At 55.2% G+C, this 23,848-nt stretch overlaps 9 protein-coding genes and 1 non-coding gene across 10 annotated transcripts; 3 read left to right on the top strand and 7 right to left on the bottom strand.

Moving 5' to 3' along the window:
- Nucleotides 1–66: 66 nt before the first annotated feature.
- On the bottom strand, nt 67–1,968 carry UMAG_04650 (uncharacterized protein; the record flags this gene model as incomplete). Its single annotated transcript, XM_011392628.1, has 1 exon — nt 67–1,968. One exon carries the CDS (start codon nt 1,966–1,968, stop codon nt 67–69), a length of 1,902 nt encoding a protein of 633 aa, XP_011390930.1.
- A 432-nt stretch (nt 1,969–2,400) lies between these two features.
- On the bottom strand, nt 2,401–2,520 carry UMAG_16074. Its single transcript has 2 exons — nt 2,484–2,520; nt 2,401–2,445 (listed from the first exon to the last, which is right to left on the bottom strand). It is a non-coding gene; the product is annotated as a tRNA-Ser (tRNA).
- Nucleotides 2,521–3,128: 608 nt separating this feature from the next.
- On the bottom strand, nt 3,129–5,450 carry UMAG_04649 (chitobiosyldiphosphodolichol beta-1,4 mannosyltransferase; the record flags this gene model as incomplete). The annotated part of the gene is made up of 1 exon (XM_011392627.1): nt 3,129–5,450. The coding sequence occupies one exon, from the start codon at nt 5,448–5,450 to the stop codon at nt 3,129–3,131; it is 2,322 nt and encodes a 773-aa protein (XP_011390929.1).
- A 517-nt stretch (nt 5,451–5,967) lies between these two features.
- On the top strand, nt 5,968–6,524 carry UMAG_12277 (putative gim complex component; the record flags this gene model as incomplete). Its single annotated transcript, XM_011392722.1, has 3 exons — nt 5,968–5,976; nt 6,058–6,424; nt 6,508–6,524. 3 exons carry the CDS (start codon nt 5,968–5,970, stop codon nt 6,522–6,524), a joined length of 393 nt encoding a protein of 130 aa, XP_011391024.1.
- A 271-nt stretch (nt 6,525–6,795) lies between these two features.
- UMAG_11546 (uncharacterized protein) lies at nt 6,796–8,921 on the bottom strand (the record flags this gene model as incomplete). Its single annotated transcript, XM_011392688.1, has 2 exons — nt 6,796–8,158; nt 8,836–8,921. The coding sequence occupies 2 exons, from the start codon at nt 8,919–8,921 to the stop codon at nt 6,796–6,798; spliced, it is 1,449 nt and encodes a 482-aa protein (XP_011390990.1).
- A 1,797-nt stretch (nt 8,922–10,718) lies between these two features.
- On the top strand, nt 10,719–11,711 carry UMAG_04646 (uncharacterized protein; the record flags this gene model as incomplete). The annotated part of the gene is made up of 1 exon (XM_011392626.1): nt 10,719–11,711. One exon carries the CDS (start codon nt 10,719–10,721, stop codon nt 11,709–11,711), a length of 993 nt encoding a protein of 330 aa, XP_011390928.1.
- Nucleotides 11,712–11,822: 111 nt separating this feature from the next.
- UMAG_11545 (uncharacterized protein) lies at nt 11,823–12,535 on the bottom strand (the record flags this gene model as incomplete). The annotated part of the gene is made up of 2 exons (XM_011392687.1): nt 11,823–12,019; nt 12,133–12,535. 2 exons carry the CDS (start codon nt 12,533–12,535, stop codon nt 11,823–11,825), a joined length of 600 nt encoding a protein of 199 aa, XP_011390989.1.
- Nucleotides 12,536–13,713: 1,178 nt separating this feature from the next.
- UMAG_04644 (uncharacterized protein) lies at nt 13,714–15,351 on the top strand (the record flags this gene model as incomplete). Its single annotated transcript, XM_011392625.1, has 1 exon — nt 13,714–15,351. One exon carries the CDS (start codon nt 13,714–13,716, stop codon nt 15,349–15,351), a length of 1,638 nt encoding a protein of 545 aa, XP_011390927.1.
- A 306-nt stretch (nt 15,352–15,657) lies between these two features.
- UMAG_11544 (uncharacterized protein) lies at nt 15,658–18,072 on the bottom strand (the record flags this gene model as incomplete). Its single annotated transcript, XM_011392686.1, has 1 exon — nt 15,658–18,072. The coding sequence occupies one exon, from the start codon at nt 18,070–18,072 to the stop codon at nt 15,658–15,660; it is 2,415 nt and encodes an 804-aa protein (XP_011390988.1).
- A 3,789-nt stretch (nt 18,073–21,861) lies between these two features.
- Nucleotides 21,862–23,682, bottom strand: UMAG_04641 (uncharacterized protein; the record flags this gene model as incomplete). The annotated part of the gene is made up of 1 exon (XM_011392624.1): nt 21,862–23,682. One exon carries the CDS (start codon nt 23,680–23,682, stop codon nt 21,862–21,864), a length of 1,821 nt encoding a protein of 606 aa, XP_011390926.1.
- Between the last annotated feature and the right edge of the window lie 166 nt (nt 23,683–23,848).

Raw genomic sequence — 23,848 nt, 5'->3', positions numbered from 1 at the left:
TCAACATCATTTTGATGTCTGTTCAATTCCATTCGATGCGGTTGCATCCAGAAAGGACGAGGCCAGTCAAGCACCGACGATCCGTTGTTTGGCCCAATGCAAGCTCTTCTGGAACGCCGCCCACAATCCGAGATTCTGAATGTTGGCGTCCGTCGCACTGGCGCCCTGTGCGCCTTGTGCGCCGCCTTTGGCACGCTCAGCTTCCGCATCGGCCGATCCGGACGACATACCACCCCCCAGCCAGCCATCCAGCCACGCTTTCTCGCCTTTCGCTGCACCACTATCCTGAGACTTGCGCACCTCTCGACCCCACATATCGTACCTCACCCTCTCATCTCGTGGCTGTTTGTGCAGCAAGTCATCCCAGCCGTCTACGCTCTTTCCGTCCGCATGCGCTATTGACTTGGCATGCAAGATCGACGAGATCTCGTACACCAACTTGGGCAACGCCCTTGCGTACATGTTGGCCAGCTCGATATCCAGAAGCATGAGTCCCTTGCGTGCGGTGAAGGGCGCCAGGTGGTTGTGTTTGCGTATCAGATCGTTGAGCCTGTTGAGCTCGAGTGTGTGGTAGGCCCGTTCACGATCTTGCCACTCGGCATCGCGGTAGCGTGTTGCCACTTCTACCAACCGCTTCTCTCCGGTTGTCTTGGCTTCTGGCATCATGAGTTTTTTTGCGTCTACGGATTTCTCCTTTTGCTCACGCGTATTTTCAATGGTAGCGTTGAGCGCAAACGCCTCTAGCCCTTCGCTGAGCGTGCCACTGGTAGTGATCATTCGGCTTGCCCTTCGCACCCACCCGTCGTCGAGCCTCTGCTTCCAACTGTTGACCTCGGATTCCAACTCGGCATTCAACTCGACCCACGGAGGTGCTGCACCTTGGCGTTTCACGATTCGGTTCATAAAGTACTCTTCCCTGGCCAGAAAAGGGTTTTTCTCCTCGATATCCCTCTGAATCGGCTTCCCCCTCAGCTTGTTTTCCTTGAACGCTCCCGAGTCGAGCGCGGCTTTGATGCGTTTCTCAATCACCGAATCCCAGCCTTGGGCGTGTCCGAGCTGAAGTTGAAGGTTGCGGTTCGTATCCGAGATTGAATCGCCTTTCACTTCGGATTCTTGAGTGGACGAGGGAGAGTGTTGCGAGAGTTGGTAATCCAGAACGCTATCACGAGCACGTACGAGTTTGGCTTGGCGTTCGGCGGTTTGGATCGCCTCTCGAAGCTGCTTCATTGCTTTGGCGTCGTCTATGGGTAAAGCGGCCACGTTGACGCCTGCTGCTTTCAACTTGTTCCTAGCTTGGCTACCTGCTGTTGCGACTAACTTTGACTCGTTCAGAAATTGACCGTAGTAGATGCTGGGCGTGAACTCGTCCTCTCCTGTGCCCGCACCGAGCAGATGAGCAGGCCGAACGTACACCGCCCTCCAAGGCTTTTCATCTGGCGTCTTGGGCAGTTTTCTCCCGCCTTCGTGCGCGCCTTGCGTGCCCGGTCGAACGAACAAGCCACTGCCACTGTCGCGAGTGGGTAAGCCAGGAGAGGTGGGGGTCTGAATTCCAGCCTTGATCTTTTCATCGGCAGGATCCTTCCCTTGGTCCGCCAGGCCGATTCGCAAAGGCTTGTATTTGTCCATCACCATTCGTAGAACCGTATCCTGCACGCGTTCTTCGCCCGTCCAAATGGGATCGTTGGGATCTTGTCTGCGTGCTTTTTTGGCTAGAGTGGCTTCTTCTTGCGCTTCCAAACGAACAGCTTCGGCTACCAACTTGTCGGATCCTGTAAGTGCTTGTGTTTCTGCATTTGCTGATGGGTGCGGCCCTGTGGTTGAGTTGGTCCGAGGCGACGAGCTGGAGACACGCCGTGTAGAAGCCAGACATACACTTGATGAGAGAGGAGACGTGTAGCTGGACTGAACGAGGGTGGAGCGAGCTCCCGCTATCAGTCGCACATTCATGGCGAGAGACAAGGATGCCATGTTGTTAAGCTAACACCACATATGCATTGGAGTCATGCCGAAGAGAGGCGAACGGGAGACGAGAGCAAAGACGATCAACTGTCGCTCCTTTGGCTGAGTATCAGCAACTAAATGGCGCCTTTGCCACCTCGTGCCTGTCCTTTGCGTGTCAGGGTCCAAACGTGGTTTCTGCTTTGCCGGAGGAAAATAGTCGCCGCGATTTCGCCCGTCTTACCATTCGTGATTGTCCTTAACACTCACACACTCACACTGCTGTCGCTAACCGCAATCCTTCTCCACCGACCAACCTCTTCTCCGTCTGGCGATACCGACATCGACTCGAGAAAGACCTTGTTCTACTCGATTGGCTGGGCTCCTCTCTCCTTTGCATGTTTCGTCTTCAGAGAAGCCAAAAAGAACTCAAGTAATGTTAAGCCGAAAATGGCAAAAATTCGACGCCTACAGGATTTGAACCTATGCTCCCAGAGGGAATGGCATAATTTGTTGAGTAGAGGATACTCTAGAGCTGCGATGAGTTCTAGTGCCACGCGATAACCACTCCGCCAAAGCGCCTTGTATGATTATTCGGCACGTATATCAGAATATATACTCGAAAACAAGCGCCATGGAAGGTATACTTGCAAGCACACCTAGGATTTACGGTTGACGCACGACTCTGAGACGACCGCAACTTGACGCTTGCATGGCGCGCTGAATCCGCTGAATCGGTTCGGCCGAATCAGACGCGTCTAGTCCATGCTATAGAGGCGTGTGTGGGGACTTGGGCCAGAGACGCTCATCTAGCCAAGCGCCAGCTAGAGTAAGAGTATGCGCAGCGAGTGTCTCAGCGATGCGACAAGATCCCAGCAACGACCCACGACCGTCAGATGCTCGCGAAAAGGCCGTCATCAACAGCTCGACGCTCGACGCTCGAAACGGTCCACGTCAGACCACAAATACGGCACCCATGATGTTGTACAGATCCACATTCCTGATTCAATGCATCATTTGTTTGTGAGACCTATTCCACCTGACTTGCTGCCAAGGTCGGACCATGGACAGCGCCAGGTGTGCTGCTGAGTTTCTGCAGCCTTGTGCCGCTTAGAACGGTGTTCGCAGTCGCATGATTGGCAGAATGACAGCACAGGAGTTGGATGCTTGTTGATTGAGATCTGATGAATCTAAGGAGGGGAAGGCGGTTTGGATACTTGGATAGCTGGGATGGACGACTGGTCTTGGCTGTCTGTGGTGGAACGATTATCATGGAGCGCATCGTCCAAGAGGGTGAGATTGAAAGCATGCTGCTGTTGAGTGAGATCAGTGCTTGGTTTGCTGACCGACTTGCGTTGACGGAGACCCTTCTGGCTCTCACCATCGCTGATGACGGCTGCTTGGCTGACAAAGCCGAATCCATTCCAGGGTGCGCTGCGGGTTGCGATCTGGTCGTCGTGATCGATTTGGGGATCTGTTGAATTTTTGCGTTTGCTCGCACTGCCTCGTTGGGTGTCACTGGAAGCGGGGGAAGTGGCAGCAGCCACATAGCCCTGCTTGCTGACGGCTCTTCGTTGCAATATTCCGGCACTGATCGCGTTGAGCTTGATGGCCGAGGTGTGCGAGAGGTAGTCATCGACAGTATTTTCGTCGTGCTCATCCATGTCGGTTCTGGGATCCAAGAGCGGTCGCATGACGTGTTTCCAGTTGCCGGGCCATGTAGATCTTGGACTTTTCTTCGCTTTGTTGGTTGCTGTTTCGTTTGACCACGGTGCAAATCCGGGACTGGGCACCAGCGTCAAGCTCGGATTAGGCGACATGGGCGGAGCACTCGTGTTGCCTGGTTCGCACAGCCATCCAGTCTTGGGTGTCAGTACCGATCGCGCCGGGGGATCAAATGGTTCTTGCATGCCTCCGCCTGTGCTCAACCAGTTCGGCAGAGGATGGTTGGCCAGCAAACTCTCCCACTGCCTCGCCAACCCTTCGGCATCTCTGAAAACGACACCGTTCCACCGCTCGCATACCAGCTCGTCCAGGCACGCGAAGTCCAACGCACACACGGGCAATCCACAACCGAGCATATCCACCACCTTCATCGGTAGATCCAGTCCGCTACTCGACGTATGCAACGATACACCCAGATCGGCCGAGCCAAGCAGGAGCGGGTAGTCCTGCGACTCCAACCACGCTGTTCGAATACGAACAAACTGCCATGCCTCGGTGGCTTCGAGGTGCGCGATCTCAGCAAGGTATCGCGCCTTGAGCTCGCCTTTGCCAGTAACAATGATAAGCAGTTTCGGAAGCGAGCTAGCTGGCTCATTAGGAAGCGTAGGTGTGCGGAGGGCTCCTATAGATGGTCTGCGTCGTTCTTTCGAAGTGCGGATGGGATCGGCAATGTCCGTGTACGAGAAATGAGAGGTGGTGGAGGCGGATGAGCAAGATGAGGCCGAGACGGGCGACAATGTGGCAGAGACAGTCTCTGCGGTACTGCTGCTACGCGAATGGGGGGGCAAAGAGGACTGTATAGCCAATAGCCTCGCTCGATACTCGTACAGTTTAGCTGCCCTCAAAAGTAGGCCAAAGTCTTCATCTGCGGTCCAGGATGTACTACTGACCACCAATGCCGGTCGGTCTTGGCTCCACTGCAACTCTCCTCCATCTGTACGTTGCGTGAAAGGCGTTGAATCGGGCAAATTGCACGATGGCAACCAGTCGTCGCCTATGCTCGGCACGATTTGAGGCAGTACCTTGCACATCAGACTGTGCGTCTCTTCGAGCGTCGCTCTTCGAAAATGCGCTGGCGGCCGATCATGCAGCACCAGCTTGTCGCCTTGAAGTTTCCAATTGAGGTCCAAATGGTTTTTCATCGCCTCAGTAACAAAGAGATGCGCAAATGCTTTTCTGCCACTCCATTTCTCTAGCCACTCTGCGAGTCGGACGAGCTTACTTTTCTCGCCCAGCCTGAGGGCTAGTATGGTATATGCGAGGTTGTGCCAATCGATCACGACTCTTGACTTGACGAGTGCAGCGGCTGCCTTGACCACCAAGAGCGTTGGTAGTGCAGGCGGTGTTTGGACGAGGATCAGTTCTGGTGGCGGATGAACCTGCGTCGTGAGCTCGACGAACAAGGATACGGCCTGAACGAGTAGCTTGAACGGAGCTACTGCGATAAAAGCTGCTCGAGGCATACGTGCGATCCAGGATGGAGGTGAGCGAAGATGATGTTGCTTGATAGACGAGCGTTGAAGAGCGGGAGGGAGGGTGGAACCAGCGTAGCCGACGATGGCGACCTTCCACCCTTCGTTGGCCAACGACTCGACGTGTAAGCACATACGTGGGCTTCGACCGATGTCGCCAAGGACGACGACGGCGGCTGACCGACCCAGACATGGTTTCGAGTTGGACGAATGCGAGCAAGAACGGTAGGCGGAAATGTAGATGCAGATGCAGAGGAGCGCGACGATCGGCATAAGGCCCGCACAGAACGCGAGCAGCACTAGCCACAGAAGCATATTGGCGAGAAGAAGCAGGCAGGGTCTAGTGCGGCCTCTGCATGTTGAGCGACTGCGTTGAGGAAGGGAGGAGCAGCGTCGGAACGATCCAACAAGAAGAAGGGAGTCAAGGCAAAGTCCAAAGTCACAGTCGTGAGTCCTAAGTCACACTCACGAGTCACCGTGACAGTCAGGAGTGTGAGTGTGAGTGTTGGTCTCTGCACGCAAAGCAACACACTCTCACAGTCACACTTGTGGCTGAAATATTCACGATTCAAGAGCGATTCAAGAGCGGAGAGCGGTGCGCTGGCTTGAACGTGCAATCGTGAATCGTGAATCGTGAATCGTGAATCGTGAATCGTGAATGCATTCAAGATTCGTGATTTCGATGGGCGAAATCGTGAATAATTGGATTTTTGACAGCTGTTGGGCGCTTTGACGCTTGTTTGGAGCTGAGAATGCTGATTGTCTTTGTGTTGATTACTACCATCGCTGCCCGTCTTGCAAGACGAGTTGGGTATCAGAATCTTGGTTGAAGATGCGCATGGTAAGTTCCGCAGAAAGCGCATGTGATGCGTAACTCGTGGTTTGTCGTCGCTGACGTTGGCGCGGATGCTCGGTTGTACAGCTCTCGGAAGAGGAAGCCAACGAGATCGAGGTGACGTGGGAGGACCAACAGTCTATCAATGCTTTCTCGCGTCTGAATTCTTCGCTCTCGGACATTCTCCATACACTTTCGCTTGTTCGAGAGCAACGCGAATCGCTCGACGACCTCTCGCTCGAGCTCGAACTGGCCGACGAAGACGAATGTGTGCTGTACAAGATTGCGGATACGTTTGTCTCGTTACCGCATCCCATCGCCATGGACCGGTTGGAGTCGGAAAAGTCACAGGCAGATACAGAGATCTCAAAGATGCAGGAGCAGATAGACAGTTACGAGCAAGAGATGAAAGCTCTCAAGGTCAAGCTGTACGCCAAGTTTGGTGATAACATCAGTAAGTGCCTGCTTCTGAGTTGCACAGATTGCGTTGTAGAGAAAACGTCGACTGATTCAGTGGATGCTCTGCTTCGATCACAGACCTCGAAAGAGACTAGTCTCTGCCCTTCTAACCTCTGTACTTGTACTTTGCCGCCAATGTCACATGCAATCCACTGTCTCACGTCTACCGCACTTGGAACAGTCTCGAACGCTCCCACAGCCTTGTCGCACACACACGTCATAGCGAAAGATGGAACGAGAGTGAGATGCCAAACAAAGCCGGGAAAACGGACAGATGACAAGCAGACGAGCAATGAATGAGTGAATGAACAATGCAGGATGGGTCTCTGAAGGAAGAAAGAAAAACGAATCTGAACGAGGTGATAATTAAGGATTGGCGAGGTGTAATCCTCCGCCAGCACCGTTGTTGGTGTCATTGTTGGCGCGCGCTTGACTGGTGATGCTGTTGGGCGAGCCAGCGCGCTGATCTGGGAGGCGCTGCTGCTGCTGCGGCTCAGCATAGGTGTACTGGCCCTGTTGGTGTCCCTGATAGTATTGCGCCTCCATGGGCGGCGACGAAGTGGCAGCGTGGCCGTGGTAGTGCTGTGGATATTGTTGCGGGGATTGAGTGCCGAGTGGTGGTGATTGATAGCCGTACTGGGTGGGTGCGTTGGCAGCATGACCCTCTTGTGAGCCCTTGTGACCTGCCTGTGAACCGGCGCCAGCTTCGCCCACCTTTGTGGAGCCTATGGAAAGGTTGTGCGACAAACCGGGGTTACCGTGTGCCTGAGACTGGCCGGGGCTGGTGTAGCCCGGAGCGGCTCCCCACGCTTCGGCTTGAGGGTAGACGCCCTGCGGCTGAGCTGCCCAACCTTGCTGAGGTTGCATGGCGTACTGCTGGTAGTGCGGACCTGCATAGCCCTGTTGAGCGTAGTAGGCGTCGTAGCCATCTTGTGGATGCTGCGCATACTGGTCGTGGCGAGCATAGGCAGCTGCACCGGCCATACCGGCACCGGCACCGGCACCGGCAGCGCCAGCAGCGCCCCAGGCAGCACCATTGTCAATGTTCTGGTAGTGGTAGGGTTGCTGCGCCATTTCGTGAGCCATATCGTCCATCTGAATCTCGTTGACGTTGGCGACACTGCCACCTTTGGCCTCTGCGCTGCTGGTGCCTCCAGCTCCACGACCGTAGACGGCCTCGGCGCTAGACTCGTTGACGTGGTCGTTCTCTTGACCGAACGAAAGCCACTCGACCTCCTTGGCCTTTTTGGCACGTCGGCGCAATGGAAGCAGGATGAGCCAGATCAATATAATGAGACCAGCGACGCCACCAGCGACACCACCGATGATAGCGCCGAGGTTGGGATCCGAACCACCGCCGGAGCCGGAGTCGGGACGGCCAGTTGCTGTTGCAGTCGGGTTGGCCGAGCTGGTGAGGCCGGTGACGAGAGCGCCATTGCTGTCGGTGGTGGTGTAGGTGACGACGACGACGGGAATCGAGGTAGCGGAAGTGGCGGAAGCAGCTGAGGAGGGCGCACTGGAGGTGTTTGGGGTGGTGGCGGAAGTGGCCGAGGTAGCCGAGGTGACCGACGTGGGAGTGGTGGCGCTTGTAGGGGTGGTGAGTGATGCAGAGGATGAGGTGGTTGTGGGAGCGGACGAGGTGGAGCTGGAGGTGGGAGCGGACGAGGTGGTGGTGGTGGTAGAGGTGGTGGAAGAAGCCGAGGTTGTGCTCGAGGTAGCTGAGGTATCTCTGTTGTTGTCGGGCACGGTAGGAGCGGAGCCAGGATTGGGGGGAGTCGCAGCGGCGGCGGCGGCGGCGGCGGCGAGTTGTGGAGATCGAGGTAGACCAGCCACGGCGGGGTTGGGTTGATCGGCAGGAGGAGACGGCGTGGAGGGCGACGTTGGGTCGGCGGCGGCGAGAGGAGGAGCGGGGTCGTTGGAGGAAGAAGCCATGTTGAAGAGGGATGAAAGAAACATGTGCGTGTGTGTGGAAAGAGAGACAGAAGAGGCTGGATGGTCAGTTGAGACAGTCTATCGGAGGAGTACAGGAGCAAGCAATCGACACTCGACCGGCCTGGCTTGGCCAGATGCACCGGCGAGGGAAGGGAAAGCAGATGGGCGAACGGTGCAGAGAAGGAGCAACAGCAAGAGGGCTCTTGACAGTGCAGAGCAAGCAACGTTGGCAAGAGAGCGAATGACATCCATCAACGAAGGAAGAACAAAGGGGGGAGAGGAGAACTCATCGCACCCAATGCGCTGGCCCCGCTGCTAAGCTTTGGCCAGCTTTGGCCAGCTTTGGCCTGCTTTGGCCTGCTAAATGCTGTGAATGCTGGTGCGCATGAGCCGGAGCAAAGCAGGCGAAAGCTAAACTTGGAGCAAAGCGCAAAGCCAAAGACCAACCAGTGCAAACGGAAAAGGTAGACTTACGTAGCCTGACGCTTGTAGAGGCGATTGGAGGGCGTGCGCTTCATGTTGACAATGAGAACGGGTGACGCTAAGGCTGACGCTGACATGAAACGAGGGGCGGTGAATCCGAGTTAATGCCAAAGGGACGGTTTCCAGGTGTGTGGGTGGGTTGGTGGGTTGGGCGGATACGGCACACTGAAATACAAAATCGATCAACGAGATAGCAAGGCAATCGATCCAGTTGGCTGTCGACAGTCAAGTGTGGGATGCGGCAAGTGGATCCGTGACTGGTAGGGATGACGACCAAGATCTGATCAAGCACACGGAGGACGCCAATCAGAGCCCATACGTGGTGAATCAGAGTGGTGATTGTATCTGTTGAATCTCTGAGACGGCGATGATGAATCGTGAATTGTGAATCTGAGAAGTGAATTGTGAATTGTGAATTGTGAATCTGAGAAGTGAATTGGATCTTTTGCAACTTTGCTGAGAGTCGACTCACACTCGGCGCTTCATTTTGGTGGAGCAGCAGCAGCAGCAGCAGCCATCACAGTGGCAGTCGTGAGTCGTGAATAACAAACAGTCGTGAGTAGCAGTCCACGCAAAGCAGAAACAGCACAGCCATAGGCAGAAAGCACAAAAGGGGGCTTCTGCAGATAACCACGCAAACCCGCGTATCAAACGTGAAATTGGTTGTAACTCACCAGCTACGAGCCAGTCACGAGTCGTGAGCGTGAGTCGTGTCTGTGAGTTGAGTTGCTGTGATTGCGAGAGTTGTGAGTTGTGTTGCAGAGTCACAGAGCGTCTGTTCTTCAGGCTCTGGCTTTTGGTTTTTGGCTCTGGCTCTGGCTCTGGCTCTGGCTTGAAAAAAGCACGACCGTGTCTTGCTGTTGGCCATGTGCATGTGCAGCTGCATCATCACCATGTGCTGAGCTGACTAACTTAACTCAGCCACCTCGTTCGTCCAGCCGAGTTGTGAGTTGTCGCCACGCTGCGCAAAGCGCGTCCACCTTTTTCAGGGTGACGATTCGTGATTCGTGATTCGTGATTCGTGATTTGCTCAAGATTCGTGATTTTCACGATATTCACGATTGTGACATGTAATCTCGCATTCGTGTTCGTCCAGCGTCGGGCCAAGCAAAGAGGTCGCCTGTCAAGCGTGAAGCTTGCATCACCAACGCCGGGCCTCGGTGGCATGCGTTGCAAGTCAGTTGGCCCGCGGTTGCTTTCGGAGAGATTTGGATTCATCGTATCGCGATGAGGATCTCCATGCCAATCTCCCGATGAACGATCGAATTTGACGCCACTTTCACCGCGAATCACAACATCACAACCATCAGAGGCGTAGGTAAAGCTTTGCTTGGTTGCTCGCTCATCACCCATCGTGAATGTCACTGTCGGTGGATTCGTGATGGGTCTGTTCAGTGCGTTTGTTATTCGCGTTGGCACACAAACTCGCCTGTTTCGGCTCAGCGTTGACTCGGTCGCACCTTTATCGCCCATTCTGCCGCCGCTTAGAACGTAGCTTAGCGACCAATGTCCACGCTCACCTTGTGCTTGTGCGAGAGCGGCGTGTTGCTTGCTCTTGCACCCTGCATCATCAGCTACGAGCTAGGTTAAGTTGGCTCAACAGATTCACACGATTTCGCAAGTGCATTCACTACATCACGTCTTGCTCCATTCTCGTCCTCCTCTTTCATCTCTCGTTTGGCTTGCCGCCGTGTCAACCCCCACCCTTCCGCAATGCACAGTGTCTGCCTTGTCTGATTGTATGCGTGCGTTGGCTTCTTGAGCTCCTGACCACAACCATTCACGATTCTTGCTAAAAGCGCTCACAACCTTGTACTACAACATCGTCTCCTGAGCAGGCCTCGCGCATTCATACACTCACGACGGAAATCATCATGGTTGCGTCGCTCAGTACAGCTTCCAGCTCGTCCACCGACGCTCGCTTATCATCCAGATCGTTTCATGTCTCTGGCTCTACGGGCACATGGACACGAAACCGGATCAACGCCAGCCTCGCCAAGCAGCATTTTGTGCTCGAGTCCTCCCGAACCGAATCCAGCTCTGCGACCCAGATCAGTAATGCTCTCTTCGACGCCGTTCCTCGCAACGCACAGTTCGACTCGCTCAAGCCTATCCTTGCACGCCTGCCGCTTGAGCTCGACGTCCAAGACTCACACGATCCAGACCAAGCCATATCCGACGCAGATATCGAAAACCTAGATTACATCCTCAGCAATTCCGCTCATGTCTTCTACACCCGCTCCCGACTTGCCTTTCTAGACCAGTCCAGCTTCGATCTGTGGAAAGCACTGCATCACTTTCAGCCGCTCACCGCCGATTATGCTTCTGGCTACCTCGACACGACATCATCATCATCATCACCACCACCCCATCCGCTGACTTTCGCAGCTGACGCATCCGCATGTCCCGCCTTCACCTCGGCCTCGGCTCGAGCGCTGGCGCAACTACGAACCTCGTTCAACTGGTCTTCTCTCCCGCTCATTGCTTCCGCTCCGCCTCGCACCTGGTACGGTGTGCTGTTTCTTTCTGTGCGAAAACCAGGTTCCGAGTCCCTCTCGTTCTACGAGGCCGACCGTCTAGCGCATGAAGAAGCTACGCGCTCCGGTGGCTTGATTATGTACTGGTACGGTTCTCCACATCCAGTCACGGGTAGCAACCTGGCTACCTGCATCTGGACTTCCCGGGCCGCTGCCGTGGCAGCGTCCAAGCTACCTCTCCACCACAAAGCCGCCCGATACGCTGCTCCGAGCTACCAACGCTACGACCTCGTCCGATACAAACTCGTCAAATCTGTCAACGACGCTCGATTGCGCATCGAAGCTTGGTCCTCGCAAGACGATCAAGACGAACAAGTAGGTTTGCCATAGACTTGGGCTTGCACTCTTTCGTTGCTAGAAATACACAGAGCTGGTTTTCCTATTCGTTGATGTGAGCGAGCATGAGCAAGCATGAGCAAGCATGAGCAAGCAGCAGGTTGATTAGATTTGAGAGCCATCGCCACGTAGCGAGAGGTAAGCATTGTCGACACCGGGTCCAAACTGCTTGATAATCTCGTACACTTCCACCGAGTGATATCGTAGCCCGGATTTGGGATCCGTATACGGCGCGATGAGACCTGTCACGTCACAGTACTTTTTTGCGGGTCGTAGACTCGGTGGTGCTTCCACCGAAGAATCTGTCGCGACGCGACAAAGCGGTAGACGTAGACAAGCATCTTCTGGGTCAGCAAATCTTGTCTTTCAACAGCCTGAACAGCCTACCCGCCCCGAAAGAGACTGGAAAACTTACACGTCGGAATGTCTCGCTTAGGCGTGCCATCTGTGGTTTCGATTTCGGTGCCTGTGCCTGTGCCAGTGCCGGTGCCTGTGCCGGTTTGCTCTACACTCTCATCTACTGTCGTTCTCTGCTGTGCATCTTGGCTACCCTTGATCTCGACGTGTTTCGTCTCGTCGGTTTCTTCCGCCCCACCTTGCTCTTTCGCAGCCTGCTTTGCTAGACGTTCTCTCTCCTCTCTGCGCTCCACCGCTTGCAGCGCTGCACCCACCAATCTCGACTTGGCCGGTTGGGCGTCCCTGCGTTTTCTTTCCTTGAACTTGGCACCTGCGGCCCGCATCGCCGCCTCTCTCTCGCTCTGCAGCAACTGCTTGAGACTCTTGTTTCGTCTCGACAGGTTCGATGATATCTTTGACATTCGCGCCGTAAACTCGTGCGACTTGAACGGTTTCGGCGCTGCATGGAACGAGAGCGACTCAACGAGCGACGCTGGTACTGGTGTAGCTGATGTCGACGCCGACGCCGAGCCTCCTATACCTGATGAGCGAGACTTGTTACCGCTCATTGTGCTTGCGTGACTTTGACAATGGGTCGATCGCGAATCAAACAACGTACCATGTCGACGTTCGAGGACAGAGTAGATGCAGACAACCACACCGAGGTCCGAGCTGATCTTTTGCTCGAGTACTCAAATCCGAGATCCGAGCCTTTTGCTCTTTATTGGGTGAGGTGAGAGAGACGCGCCGCGCGTTAAGTCCAACCAAAATGAATATTAACTTAAGTTAACGTAACTTGTTCGTAATCGTGAATGTTTGTTTATTCTTGGTTTATTCTTGGTTTAATCTTTTTTTTTTCCATTTTAGGTGGCGTCTGCCCAACGTCGCACCGAAGCGAACCTCGTGAACAAGTCGTGAGTGCCGAGTTGAGCAGCATACATAACTACACGATATTCACGATTCTGTGATTCTGGCCTCCTCGCCAACTGACGGCTTGTACCAGTCTGACAACACATATGCTCAAACTTGCTGTTGGCGGCCCCTATCTGACGTCATATGATCCTTCTGCTTCGCTATGCCTACACAGTAGGCTCATCATGAGCACAATGTCAAGACTGACTTGAGCTCTGAGCAAGCCAAACTGCTTCAAGCTGGGCAAGCGCAACTGCGAAGCGCTATACGGTGTTCCTGCGGTTAAGCGAGTTGCAAAGCGCAATGCACGATGCAGGCATGTTTGTGTTGGTCTCGGTGAGGTGCAGCTTGCTCTTTTTGCAAGCCTCTGCCGAGCATACGTGCGTGATTCGGAGCCTAGACTTCTATGCTCTCTTTCAAGACCTGTTGCGCTCGTGGCTAGTTGGCCTGAACCCTGTTCGAAGCTCCCTTGCTCGGCTGTCTGGCTTGATCTATATTCACGAGTGATTCACGATTGGTGATTGGCTCTGACTAGATGCGCTTGCGATCGCGATCGTGTGTTTCTTCCTCCATCCTATCCCTTCTCCGCTTGCTTTGACGCAGGATCCAATAGAACCAGTGTCTACATTCGTTGGCTTGCACATTACCGACTCGGCTCATCTACGACATCCAACTATTGACAAAAGACATGAGGCTTCCCAGCTTCCGGCACAAAGACAAGCAAGACTCTGTCAGCGAAAAGCGCGTTAGCGCGCCACCTGTACCAGCCGCTCCTAGCGTCGACGCTGCCGATAGCGGTCACGACTCTGTTTCATTGCGCATCCACAATCGCACTGCCACCGAGCTGCTCGCCCTCTCCGTGTTTGGAGCGCTTCACACTGGCAATGGCGTCACACAACGGCTTGCTTCTTCCAGTCTGCCCACCTCGCCCGTGCTGGGCGCAGGCGAAGCAGGCTTCGGCGCTGCAGCTGTCACTGGAGTGGGCGCACGCGGTGTATTTGGCGTGAGGAATACGCCCGTTCGCATTCCAGCAGGCCGGGACGTCGACGTGCCTGCTGTACGCATCCAGCCGTTCACAGCGGCTGCTACGTCTGGATACACTGTCGCACTGACGCTCAATCCAAGGTCAAAGACGGCTGGTGTTGGCGGGTATAGTGCCAGCTTGTCTGCTCCTGCGCCAGCCGCTCTTGTAACAGCAAGTGCCCAAGCAGCAAGACGCGTATGGAAGCCTTTGCCCCTCACACTCACTACCGGCGTCAGCTCGACCAAGTCTGCAAATCTCGGCGCAGAGGGTTCGAAATACTCATCTGCGGCGTGTTGCCAAGCCAGTTTGATCGCACTCGAGTCGACGGATGCCACGACAAACACGGTGCACATCCTCGTGCTGCCTCAACGCGATCTCAAGACGTGGATGTCGTCGCTCCCTTCCTCGGACCCGATCTCGTCGTTCTGCATCCCTGGCACGCACGAATCATGTGCTCTATACGGCTGGCCGATCTCGGCATGTCAGGAGTCGACGTCGTCCATTGCTGTGCAGCTCTCGCGCGGGATCCGTTTCCTCGACATCCGGCTTGCGCTCAAAGGTACACCGGGCAACCAACTGTTGTACGCCTACCACGGAGTGACGGATCAGAAGATGGAATTCTCGGCTATCCTCGCACAGGTCTACACGTTCCTCTCTTGCAACCCAGGAGAGACGGTGCTCATGTCAGTGAAACAGGAGAACAACATGGCCGGATTCCTCGAGGCTACGTTTAGCTACATTAACCAAAACCGAACTCGATGGTACCTCGGCACAGGCATGCCTACACTGGGGGATGTTCGAGGCAAGATCGTGCTCATCTCGCGCTTTGGCACGTCGGACTCGCAACCGGGTGGATTGCATCCTCCGATCTGGCCGGATTCGTCGACAACGCCTTTCCATTACACGTTACCGGATAACTCGAGCGTCTACACTCAGGACTGGTACAACATCTCTTGGCTCTCGGCGATCGCACAGAAAGTCTCGCTGATCACGGCTCTTATCAACCAATGCGGCAGCGACCCTGGAGTGCTCGGACTCAACTTCACTAACGGCTCGTCGTTCCCGTTCGCCCTGCCTCCGTACGTCGCAAAGGGCACGGGCGATCAGGCAAACGCCAGTGCACCCGCGTGCTTCAACACAATCGGCGTCAACGCCCGGCTCGTCGATCTTGTCGCTACAAGATTATCGTCCACCACACGAAATAGGGCTGGCTTGATGAATGTGTTTGCCCTCGACTTTTTCGACCAGTCCAACCTCGGCGCCGACTTGACTAGCTTGATGGTGCAGGCGAATTTTCAGTAATTTCGCATCCGTACATGGCGCATGCGCGGCACAATGCAATCACGACGTGAATCGCTCGACAATCGTGAATCAATGGCCATGTGTGCAAACGAGAAGGTGGCAAGTGCAACGTAGCGCTGCGTTGCAATGCGATTTCGACAACGATTCGCGATTCGAGCTCTGTGACGCGGTGCGGTAGATGTCGGACATTGGAAACGCAGCTCGGCGATGACGAGTTGGAGAACGAGAGCACCAGAGCACCAGAGGGTGCATCGGTCTACTTATGCGGGATGTTGGGCAGAGCGTGTGAAGCAGAGTGTGGGATGGTCAGTGAGCGAGCAAAGCGAAGGGATCCTGTCTGGGATCTGTGCCTGGGCTGGGGCTCAATGGGATCGTGGTTCCATTACCGAGATCGAGGAGCAGCGCCGAGCAGAACTGCGCGTGTAAATCGTCCAGGCCATCCATGTGATTTTGCAATCCACTGTGACTGGAGGCTGAGTAGCTCAGTTTCTCGACGTCGCCACTGATGCTTGCTGGGAAGATCGCGCTGACGCTAGGCGTTTCCGGCTCGAAATTCGACGAGAGCGGCGATACGGCATCGTTTTCGAGCGACATGAGTCTCGGTGTCGGGGCGTGCGAGCAAGCCAACTCTTCGTCATCATTCGATCCAACAGCAGCAGGGGCAGCGGCGCTGACGCAAGCATGTGTGATCATGTGCTCGTACCCCGGCGGTGAGCGTGGCAGCGAGAACGAGCAACGTCGACCAGTGCGCATTTCCAACGACGCTGTGGGCGATCGAGGCGCGATCGCATCGCTCGTCGTGTGCGCCACTTGTGCGATCGACGAGACGCGCACTTGCTCGACGGCAGGCAGAGCGCTTGCGTCGTAGTACGTCGTGGCTCGGCGTTGGAATGGCTCGTTATTGATAGCGACGACCGTTCCAACCACGCTCGTAGCAGCTGGTGGGAAGTCGGACGAAGTGGGCGATTGGTCGTGCGTCGAGTAGTAGGATGCACTTGCTGCTACAGAAGGATGAGGCTGCGAGGTCGAGGATGCAGAGAACAACGTTGGTGCGTCTGGACGGAACGGCGACGCTGAATTCCACTGGGGTGTCTGCCACTGAATGCGGGTTGCATCGCTCGATAGACGAGCGCCGTGTCCGTCCGAAGCTGCCGCCTCTGAAGTCGGCGTGTGCAACGACGGCGAGCGTGCAGCCAGTCGAGAAAACACTGGATCCAACGACCCACTTTCCACCCTCTGCCTCTCGATCCGCCTCTGCATGTCGTCGATCCCTTGCTGAGATGCCAAGTTGAACCTGCTAAACGCGTCGGCGATCGTCACCGCCGGCGCAGCTGACTGAGCCGCCAATCTCGCCTCTGCAGCCCCCACGCTCGTCCCCCTCGCGATGCGCTGAACAGTGTCACGCCGGTCTGGCAAACTTGAACTGCACGCAAATTCCTGCGCTTCCGGATCCGGAACATGGCGGTTCTTGTTAGCTTGCCTACCAGCTATTGTGGCGACCGAGTGGGATCTGGCCATGCACGCGTCGTCCGCACTGCTTGTGGCACCCGTCGTGGTCCTGGCTGGACGCGTGTTGGTCTCTACGGTGTGTACGTCGCTCGTGTACAGTGCGATCTCCTCGGTCAACGACAGGGAAACCACGCTGACGCCAGCCGAATGACTACGCCACTTGGCTCCGCTAGCGCATTGTTGACGTAGATTCCTGAGTCGTTGCTTCTGATGCTCCAACTGGATCTGCGCATCTTCCACGTCCAAGCCTACAGCTGTAATCCAAGGGGCTGATAGGCTCTTGCAGCCGACGCTGGATTGCGAGTTGATCGAGACGCCATTCGACTGTGCCGACCAAGTGGTGATGGTAGAAGCGCTTCCGTATGCACGCTCGGATGAATACAGCCATGAATCTCTGATAGCCATAGCAGCCGTTACTGCACTAGCTGTACCTAGTCGGTCTGGTGCCCCGCTACTAGATGCAACGCACGCGATGCGATCGACCGGATCGAGATCATCAGAATCACGCTCGCCTCGACAAACAATGCTCAGACTGCGACGCCGACCACTGTGGTCGTCTGACAAGGTGGAAACGCGTGCATGTTGGTCGACTCTGGGAGAAGCGTTGGTTCTGAAAGCCGACGGAGTGAGTACTCTGGTGAGTGCCGAGCTTTTGCGCCTGCCAGTGGCGCATGCCGAAGCGGAGCAAGTCGGAGACGAGACCAAATGCGACTGTTGCGGTGCAAGTGGTGATTGGGTCGAGTGGCTAGTGCGACGAATTTTCCACGCTCGCAAGAAGGCTGATGGTCTCCTAGGTTGCGGTTGTGATGACGACATGGTGGGTGTCGACGGCTGTTGTAGTGGCAGCCTGTTGCTTCCAGTAGACGAAGCCGCATCTTCCGAGCTATAGCCGTCGTGATTCCAGCCTGCGTCCTTGTTGGGCAGATGCAGCAACGTCGAGATGATGGTGGCAGCCGAGCGACGACGCGAACCAGACAGAGAATCGGTTGCAACGTAGTGGTCGTCTCCCGCGCCGCGATCGCGATCGACGCTGATCGATGTGCGTCCAAACGGATTGATGCACAAACCCGACGTGGAAGCGTGCAGCGCAGAGTGCGAGCCAGTATTGGGCGAGTGCGGGCCGAGGCTATCACGATCTTCTGCGTGCACCAACGATGTGCGTCTGCGCGTGCTCGTGAACATGGCTGTTTGGGCGATCGGTGACAAAGGCATTTTCCAAGCGCTGGATGCTGAGCGCTGTCTTGCCACGAACCGAGGACAAGTCAGGATCCTGATCAACAGCGTTGGCAATCCGCCGTACGATGAGACGCCAATGAAAAGCGACGCAGATGATGAGGACGACAAGAGACCAGAATTCGCCAGCCGGCTACACGTGCATCTGATACTCGACCAAGCTGGTGCACATGTAGTAGCCAGACTGTACGCTGCCAGTCCAACTGGTGTCTCTCGATGTTTGGTGATCTCGTACAGGCGCTGTGGCGGGAGCGCGACCTACGCAAGCGCCAATCACGCCTATCGGAGTCCAAGGGAGCACAGGTGTGAGGAGCGATTAGTGATTCGCGATTGCCAGTGCTGACGATCTTGTTGGCAGCCGAAGCGCCAACGAGCTGGAACGCGGCTAACGCTGATTCGTTGTGGCGGCGCCTCAAACAGACAGGAGACACTGAGAGCCCGTCGGAAGCGCAACGACAACGAATGGGATGTGGCAGCGTTTGCTGAAGAGACGAGCCGGCTAGCGTACGCAGAGACAGGATCGTGCTGGCGCAGACGTTGCTTGGCAGAAGGGAGCTTCTCACGAGCAACACGGAACGGACGACAAGACCAGATGCAGGCAAGTCGGAGAGAGGGTGGCGAAAGTGTAGAGCGGATGAAACCGAAAGGAAACGGTTGCAAGCCGAGATGGAGTCTGAATACCAGCTCTTGCTGGCAGCTCGCTTGTGCGAGCCGATGAGCGACAAACGGATTAAAGCTTGCACTGCAGAAGCAAGCACTCTCGCCTGCGCTTTCGAAGAAGCGGGTAATGCATACGTCTACAAGTGTATGTAGATGATCCGACTCGAGCGGGAGGCGGGAGTGGGCCAAGCACCGATTGTAGAACGCTGTTCGGCGGCTATGCTTGCGGAGCTAGATGGCGTCCGCAGTGAGTTTTTCTAAGCTGAGACCAGAAATCGTGAATGTGAATCTTGTGGCGCTTTGCCAGATCGACTCAATCACGAATGTGCGCAGAGCAACACCGCAGCATCGGAGAGCACGTCGGACATGTAAACGCCATGCTCTCTCTGCACATGCACACGATTGGTGATTTGTGTGCCTGCTGCTTGAGTGTTGCTGGCCAAGCTTGGCTCGGTCTGGCATTCGTCGTCCATCCAGCACATTCGCTCTCGCCTGTTGTGCTCGTCCTACAGCTGTATAGAGCGTATGCTGCCTCGACTGTCGTGTGCCCACCGCTCGTTCTCGCCAGGCCTTACTATGAATCAATTAACCCCACCGATCCGATTGATCGTGCACAGAGTGTCCAATTTAGCGTCAGTCACGAGTCGAAAGTGTCAGAATGGCGACACGCTCGTGTCCTCGTAAAACTCCTCGTTGATGCATTCGTGATTTGGATTCAGGAACAAACATGAAATTGACTGATTCGGTTCCTTTCCCAGCGGCTCCATTCTGATTGTTCTCTTTTATTTTATAAAAAAAATCGGAAACTGCAAAAGCTTGGGCAGAAGTACAGCCGTCTCAGTTCTCACGGCTCACGCCATGGCGCGGAGATGGTACGGCGCCTTAGCTTCCCACGCTATGCCAAATCGAAGCTGGAAGCGCACGTGGAAATCACGAATGAATTCACGATTCGTGATTCGGTCACCATGTGCGGATCGATGATTGAATCTGATGACATATTCACGATTGTCACACGTTGTCCGGCGTACAGTACAGTGCACGAAAAAGTCGGCCAGCTCGGTGTCGGACTGGGCGGCGAGCATCCAGATTCAAGTCATGTCACTGATGGAGTCATCTCTGAGCGCTCTCGTTGCTTGGCTGCCATGGTCGGACAGTGCAAAGAGCACTACGTGGAAAGCTGCACCAACCCGAGACAAGAGCCGCATTGAGCGAGCCATCAACTCGCAAAAGTGAACACCGAGGGACGAGTGGCTTGTTTGGTGCGCCACCTCTCCCAAGGCTGAGATCCGAGTGTGCAGTAGTGTGCAGTGTGCGGTTTACAGCGACAAGTAGTAAATATTTGTTTTCTGAAAACCCCGAAGGCGGAGCAGGAATTCACGATTGTTGGTTGATGCAGTAATTCACGATTCACAATTCACAATTCACGATTCACGATTCACGATTCACAATTGAATTGCGATTTTACCTGATCGAAACGCCGAGCTGGCGGTTACGGGTGGCGACAACCGTGAATCACGAATTCAAGAATTGTGGATCGTGAAATCGTGAATGAATCCCGATTCCCTGTCCAGTTTGCAGTCCCGAGTCATGAGTGTAAGGGCGCGGCGCACGAGGGTCAACATGGTCAGCTCTAGCAGCAACGTGCAAGGTCACATTGACAATCGACAATCGTGATTGCCAGTAGCTTTGTTTCAGTGACACCAGCCACGATTCACCATCACGAATCGTCAGTGTTTCGTAATACTGGCTTACTTTTGCCGTGCATTCGCGATTCGCGATTCGTGCCAACCTACCGCGGATAAATCGAGCCACCTCACAAACTCAGAAACGCTTGGAATCGTGTGTGCTGTCAACCACGAATCACGAATCTCGCTCGCTCGCTTGCGGCGCTTCACGCTTCTTTTCGTCGTTCTTGCTTTGCCTCGTCGTGCACGTCCGCACAGCCTCTTTGTATCCCACATGTCCACGCCCAACCCCCACCGCGTGTCCTCCAGCGCGCCTTGGCTTGTTGATGCATTCGTGCTCGTGATACGTGATTGTCGATCCATCTGTTTCGTCTCTTGACCTTAGCAACAGCATCGCGCGATTTCGAGTGCACGCTCTACCAAACACCGCTGCCTGCAAAGCGTCGCGCATCCATCCACCATGCACGAGCCAAAATCTCGAATGCTCGCGCAGATTCAAATCTTGTTGCGTCCGCTCAGCGGACAGACACAAGTTTCAACCGATCTTGTCAATAATCAACTTTTAGCCGATCGAACCCGACCTCGGCTGACCTGGCCGCTTGACGCTTGACGCTTGACGCTGGAATTCTTTGCGAGACACGAGACACAGACAGCTCGGCAGTGCCTTTACTTGGCTCATTTTCGTAGGTATTTTCTAACAAGTTATCCACGAGCTTCCGTTCGCAGCTGTATCTGTTTCAGCTTGCTTGAGCACGAAATGGCCGAGGATCACGCGGACGCCATGTTTCTATGTTGCAACGGCATTTGCGAGTCATATGCTTCGCAGCAGCATGCCACAATCACAAATGTAACCCTAAGTTGTAACTTATTTGAGCAATCGCTCGTGACACCTGTCCCGAGTGTCGCACGTCGCTCACGAAAGGTACGCGTCATACCGCGGAAGCTCGATGTTGCTTGCTATCGTCTCTACCAGCATCTGCGCTATAACGTCACGCTTGCTCCGTCCTCGCTCTTGCCTCGATCAAGCTCACACTCATTTGCAATGTCGCCTTTCACCATTATGCGCTACGCTCAACGCTCGGTTTCTTGCGCACCGCCACAAGCACGATGACAATGACAATGACGAAACATGCTGGTGCACGTGCAGTCCTTCACTGGTTTCACTCCTCATCGCCGCAGTACCCAATTCAGTCACATTTGCCCCTTGCGACGTCCGCCCAACTTTCCACCTCCTGTTTCAGTCATGTCCTGAACCTTGCATGGAGAACAAAGCTCAACCTCATCTCGAGATGGTGCGTTGCATAAAGCATCACGCGCGCGAGTTTCAATAGTGCGATTGCCATTGCGATTGCGATTGCGATGCGCGCACGGTGAGCCCTGGAAACGATCGGAATGATATAGCGGATGTGAGAGAAAAAGCACCTCAAAGATCCTGGCCGTCGATCCAGCGGTTGAGCATAGCAAGTGCAGCATCAGGTTGGTCGTACGGCACCATGTGACCTGCTTCGTATACAGTGACCCAAGTGAGTCCACCTCCACTCTGCGTTCTACCTGCCTTTTCGCCGTCGACGACCCATTCGTAATTCTTGGCCTCGCTAAAGCTCTGGCTGCCGCTCCAGTCCAACGTCTTGACCCATTCAAAGTTGCCATTAAAGTTGCAGATCCAATCCAAAGTACCCACGTACACCAATGCCTTGATGCCCCTCTCCAACAAGCCTGCCACGTTAAAGCCGTTGTCGTGCGCCATATCGAGCATCCTCGAGAATCCACTGGCGACATCATTGTTGCAACTCGCAAACTTGCCGATCTGATCCTTGGAAGCAGCCCCGACTAGCTCGCGAACATCGTCGCGGTCCAGGTACTTTCGGATGTCGTCGGTCACGTCGTAGCACAGATTCGGTTCCAGCCCCGACTTGCAATCGTCCTTGATGTTGTACGGGTTCTGCCCAGTGTAAAAGTAAGGCGCTTCGATCTCGTCCGAGCACTTTGCCAGCCAGAGGTCGCACAGATCCGGGTTGTACGACTCGACGCAGTGCTTGCCAAGTTGTTCGCGGCATACAGGCACGTACGTGTGCATGCGTTTGCACGTCTCGATGCTCAAGATCGGCTCGACACCTCCGCGACGTGTACACGTCATGTCATAGTAGCCCGAAATCTGCTTGCTGACATCCGTAAGTCCGTTGCCGATGAGAACTCCCTTGAGGTTGATCAGCTGATCGTGATCGACCTGCTTGCCCGCCTTGAGTGCCTTGCGCTCCACATCGTGGTTCCGGTCCGCCACCTCGGACGCAAAAATGGGGATGTATCGACCGCCGTACGATTCTCCCGCCATGTAGAACTCATTTTTCTTGAAGCGATCAAACGCAGAGAAGAAGACGCGCAGGAATGCATAGACATCCTTGGCAGCTTCCTCGGTCGTGTACACCTTCTGATCGGTCTTGGAGTACGAGTAGCCAACGCCGACGGGCTGGTCGATGAAGAAAACGTTGGCGCGGTTGGTCCACGACTGTGCATGCCACTTGGTACCGTTGATCGGTGGACCGGGCGTGAGTTTGCCCCCGCGTTCGGGTACACGACACGGGCCCAGCTCCATAAACAGTCCCAGAGAAGAAGAGCAACCAGGTCCGCCATTGGTCCACAGGATCACCGGGTCCTTGGCAGGGTTGGAGCGTGACTCGAAAAAGTAGAACCACAGACTCTTACCACCGTAAGCGGTATCAATGTAGCCAGACCAAGACGTGACGGTGGGGTCGCAAAACGCGTCTGGGTCAACCTCGTGCTCCCTGAGCTGTGATGCGGGCCGAGGAGAGTAGAGCTGCTTGATGCGCACCGACACCGACGGAAAGTCTCGATGCGAGAGCACGGTAAACTCGCCATTTGCGGATGCGATTATCTGCTCTACATCGGCCGAACCAAATGCCGCCGACGAGATAGCGTCCAGGGGCAGCTCGATACGAGCAGGCCCTCCGATTCCAGAAGACGTAGTGAGCACGCCATCGATCTGAGCCTGAGCGCTCGATCCAGTAGCAGTGCTCGTGGAAGCCGCGTAACCGTCCTGTGTCTCGAGATAGCTTCCAGGTCGAGCCGGAGCCGGAGCTGGCGCTGGAGCCGAATCCCAGCTACCGTTGGTACGAGCACCGACAGCCATCTTGATCTGCCGGTTCGCAGAATCGATCCTAGCAGCAGCCGTCACATTGCTACTAAGCAGCGCCGCGAGGCAAGATAGAAAACCAAGGCTCTTCATGATTCGGACCATGTCAAAGAGCAAACAAGATGATGGTGACAAGACAACGAGGCAGGGCAGCCATCACGTGTGGCTTGAACAGCGGAAGCGTGTGCTCCGCTGCTGCTGCTGCTGCTGCTGCTGCTGTTGGCGCACAAGATAGGGTAAAATGCACGAGCCCACGCAT

This window comes from Mycosarcoma maydis, chromosome 13 (assembly GCF_000328475.2).
Source record: "Mycosarcoma maydis chromosome 13, whole genome shotgun sequence".
NCBI lineage: Eukaryota > Fungi > Basidiomycota > Ustilaginomycetes > Ustilaginales > Mycosarcoma > Mycosarcoma maydis.
The sequence above is the reverse complement of the archived record's forward strand: the minus strand, read 5'-3'. Positions and strand labels throughout refer to the sequence as shown.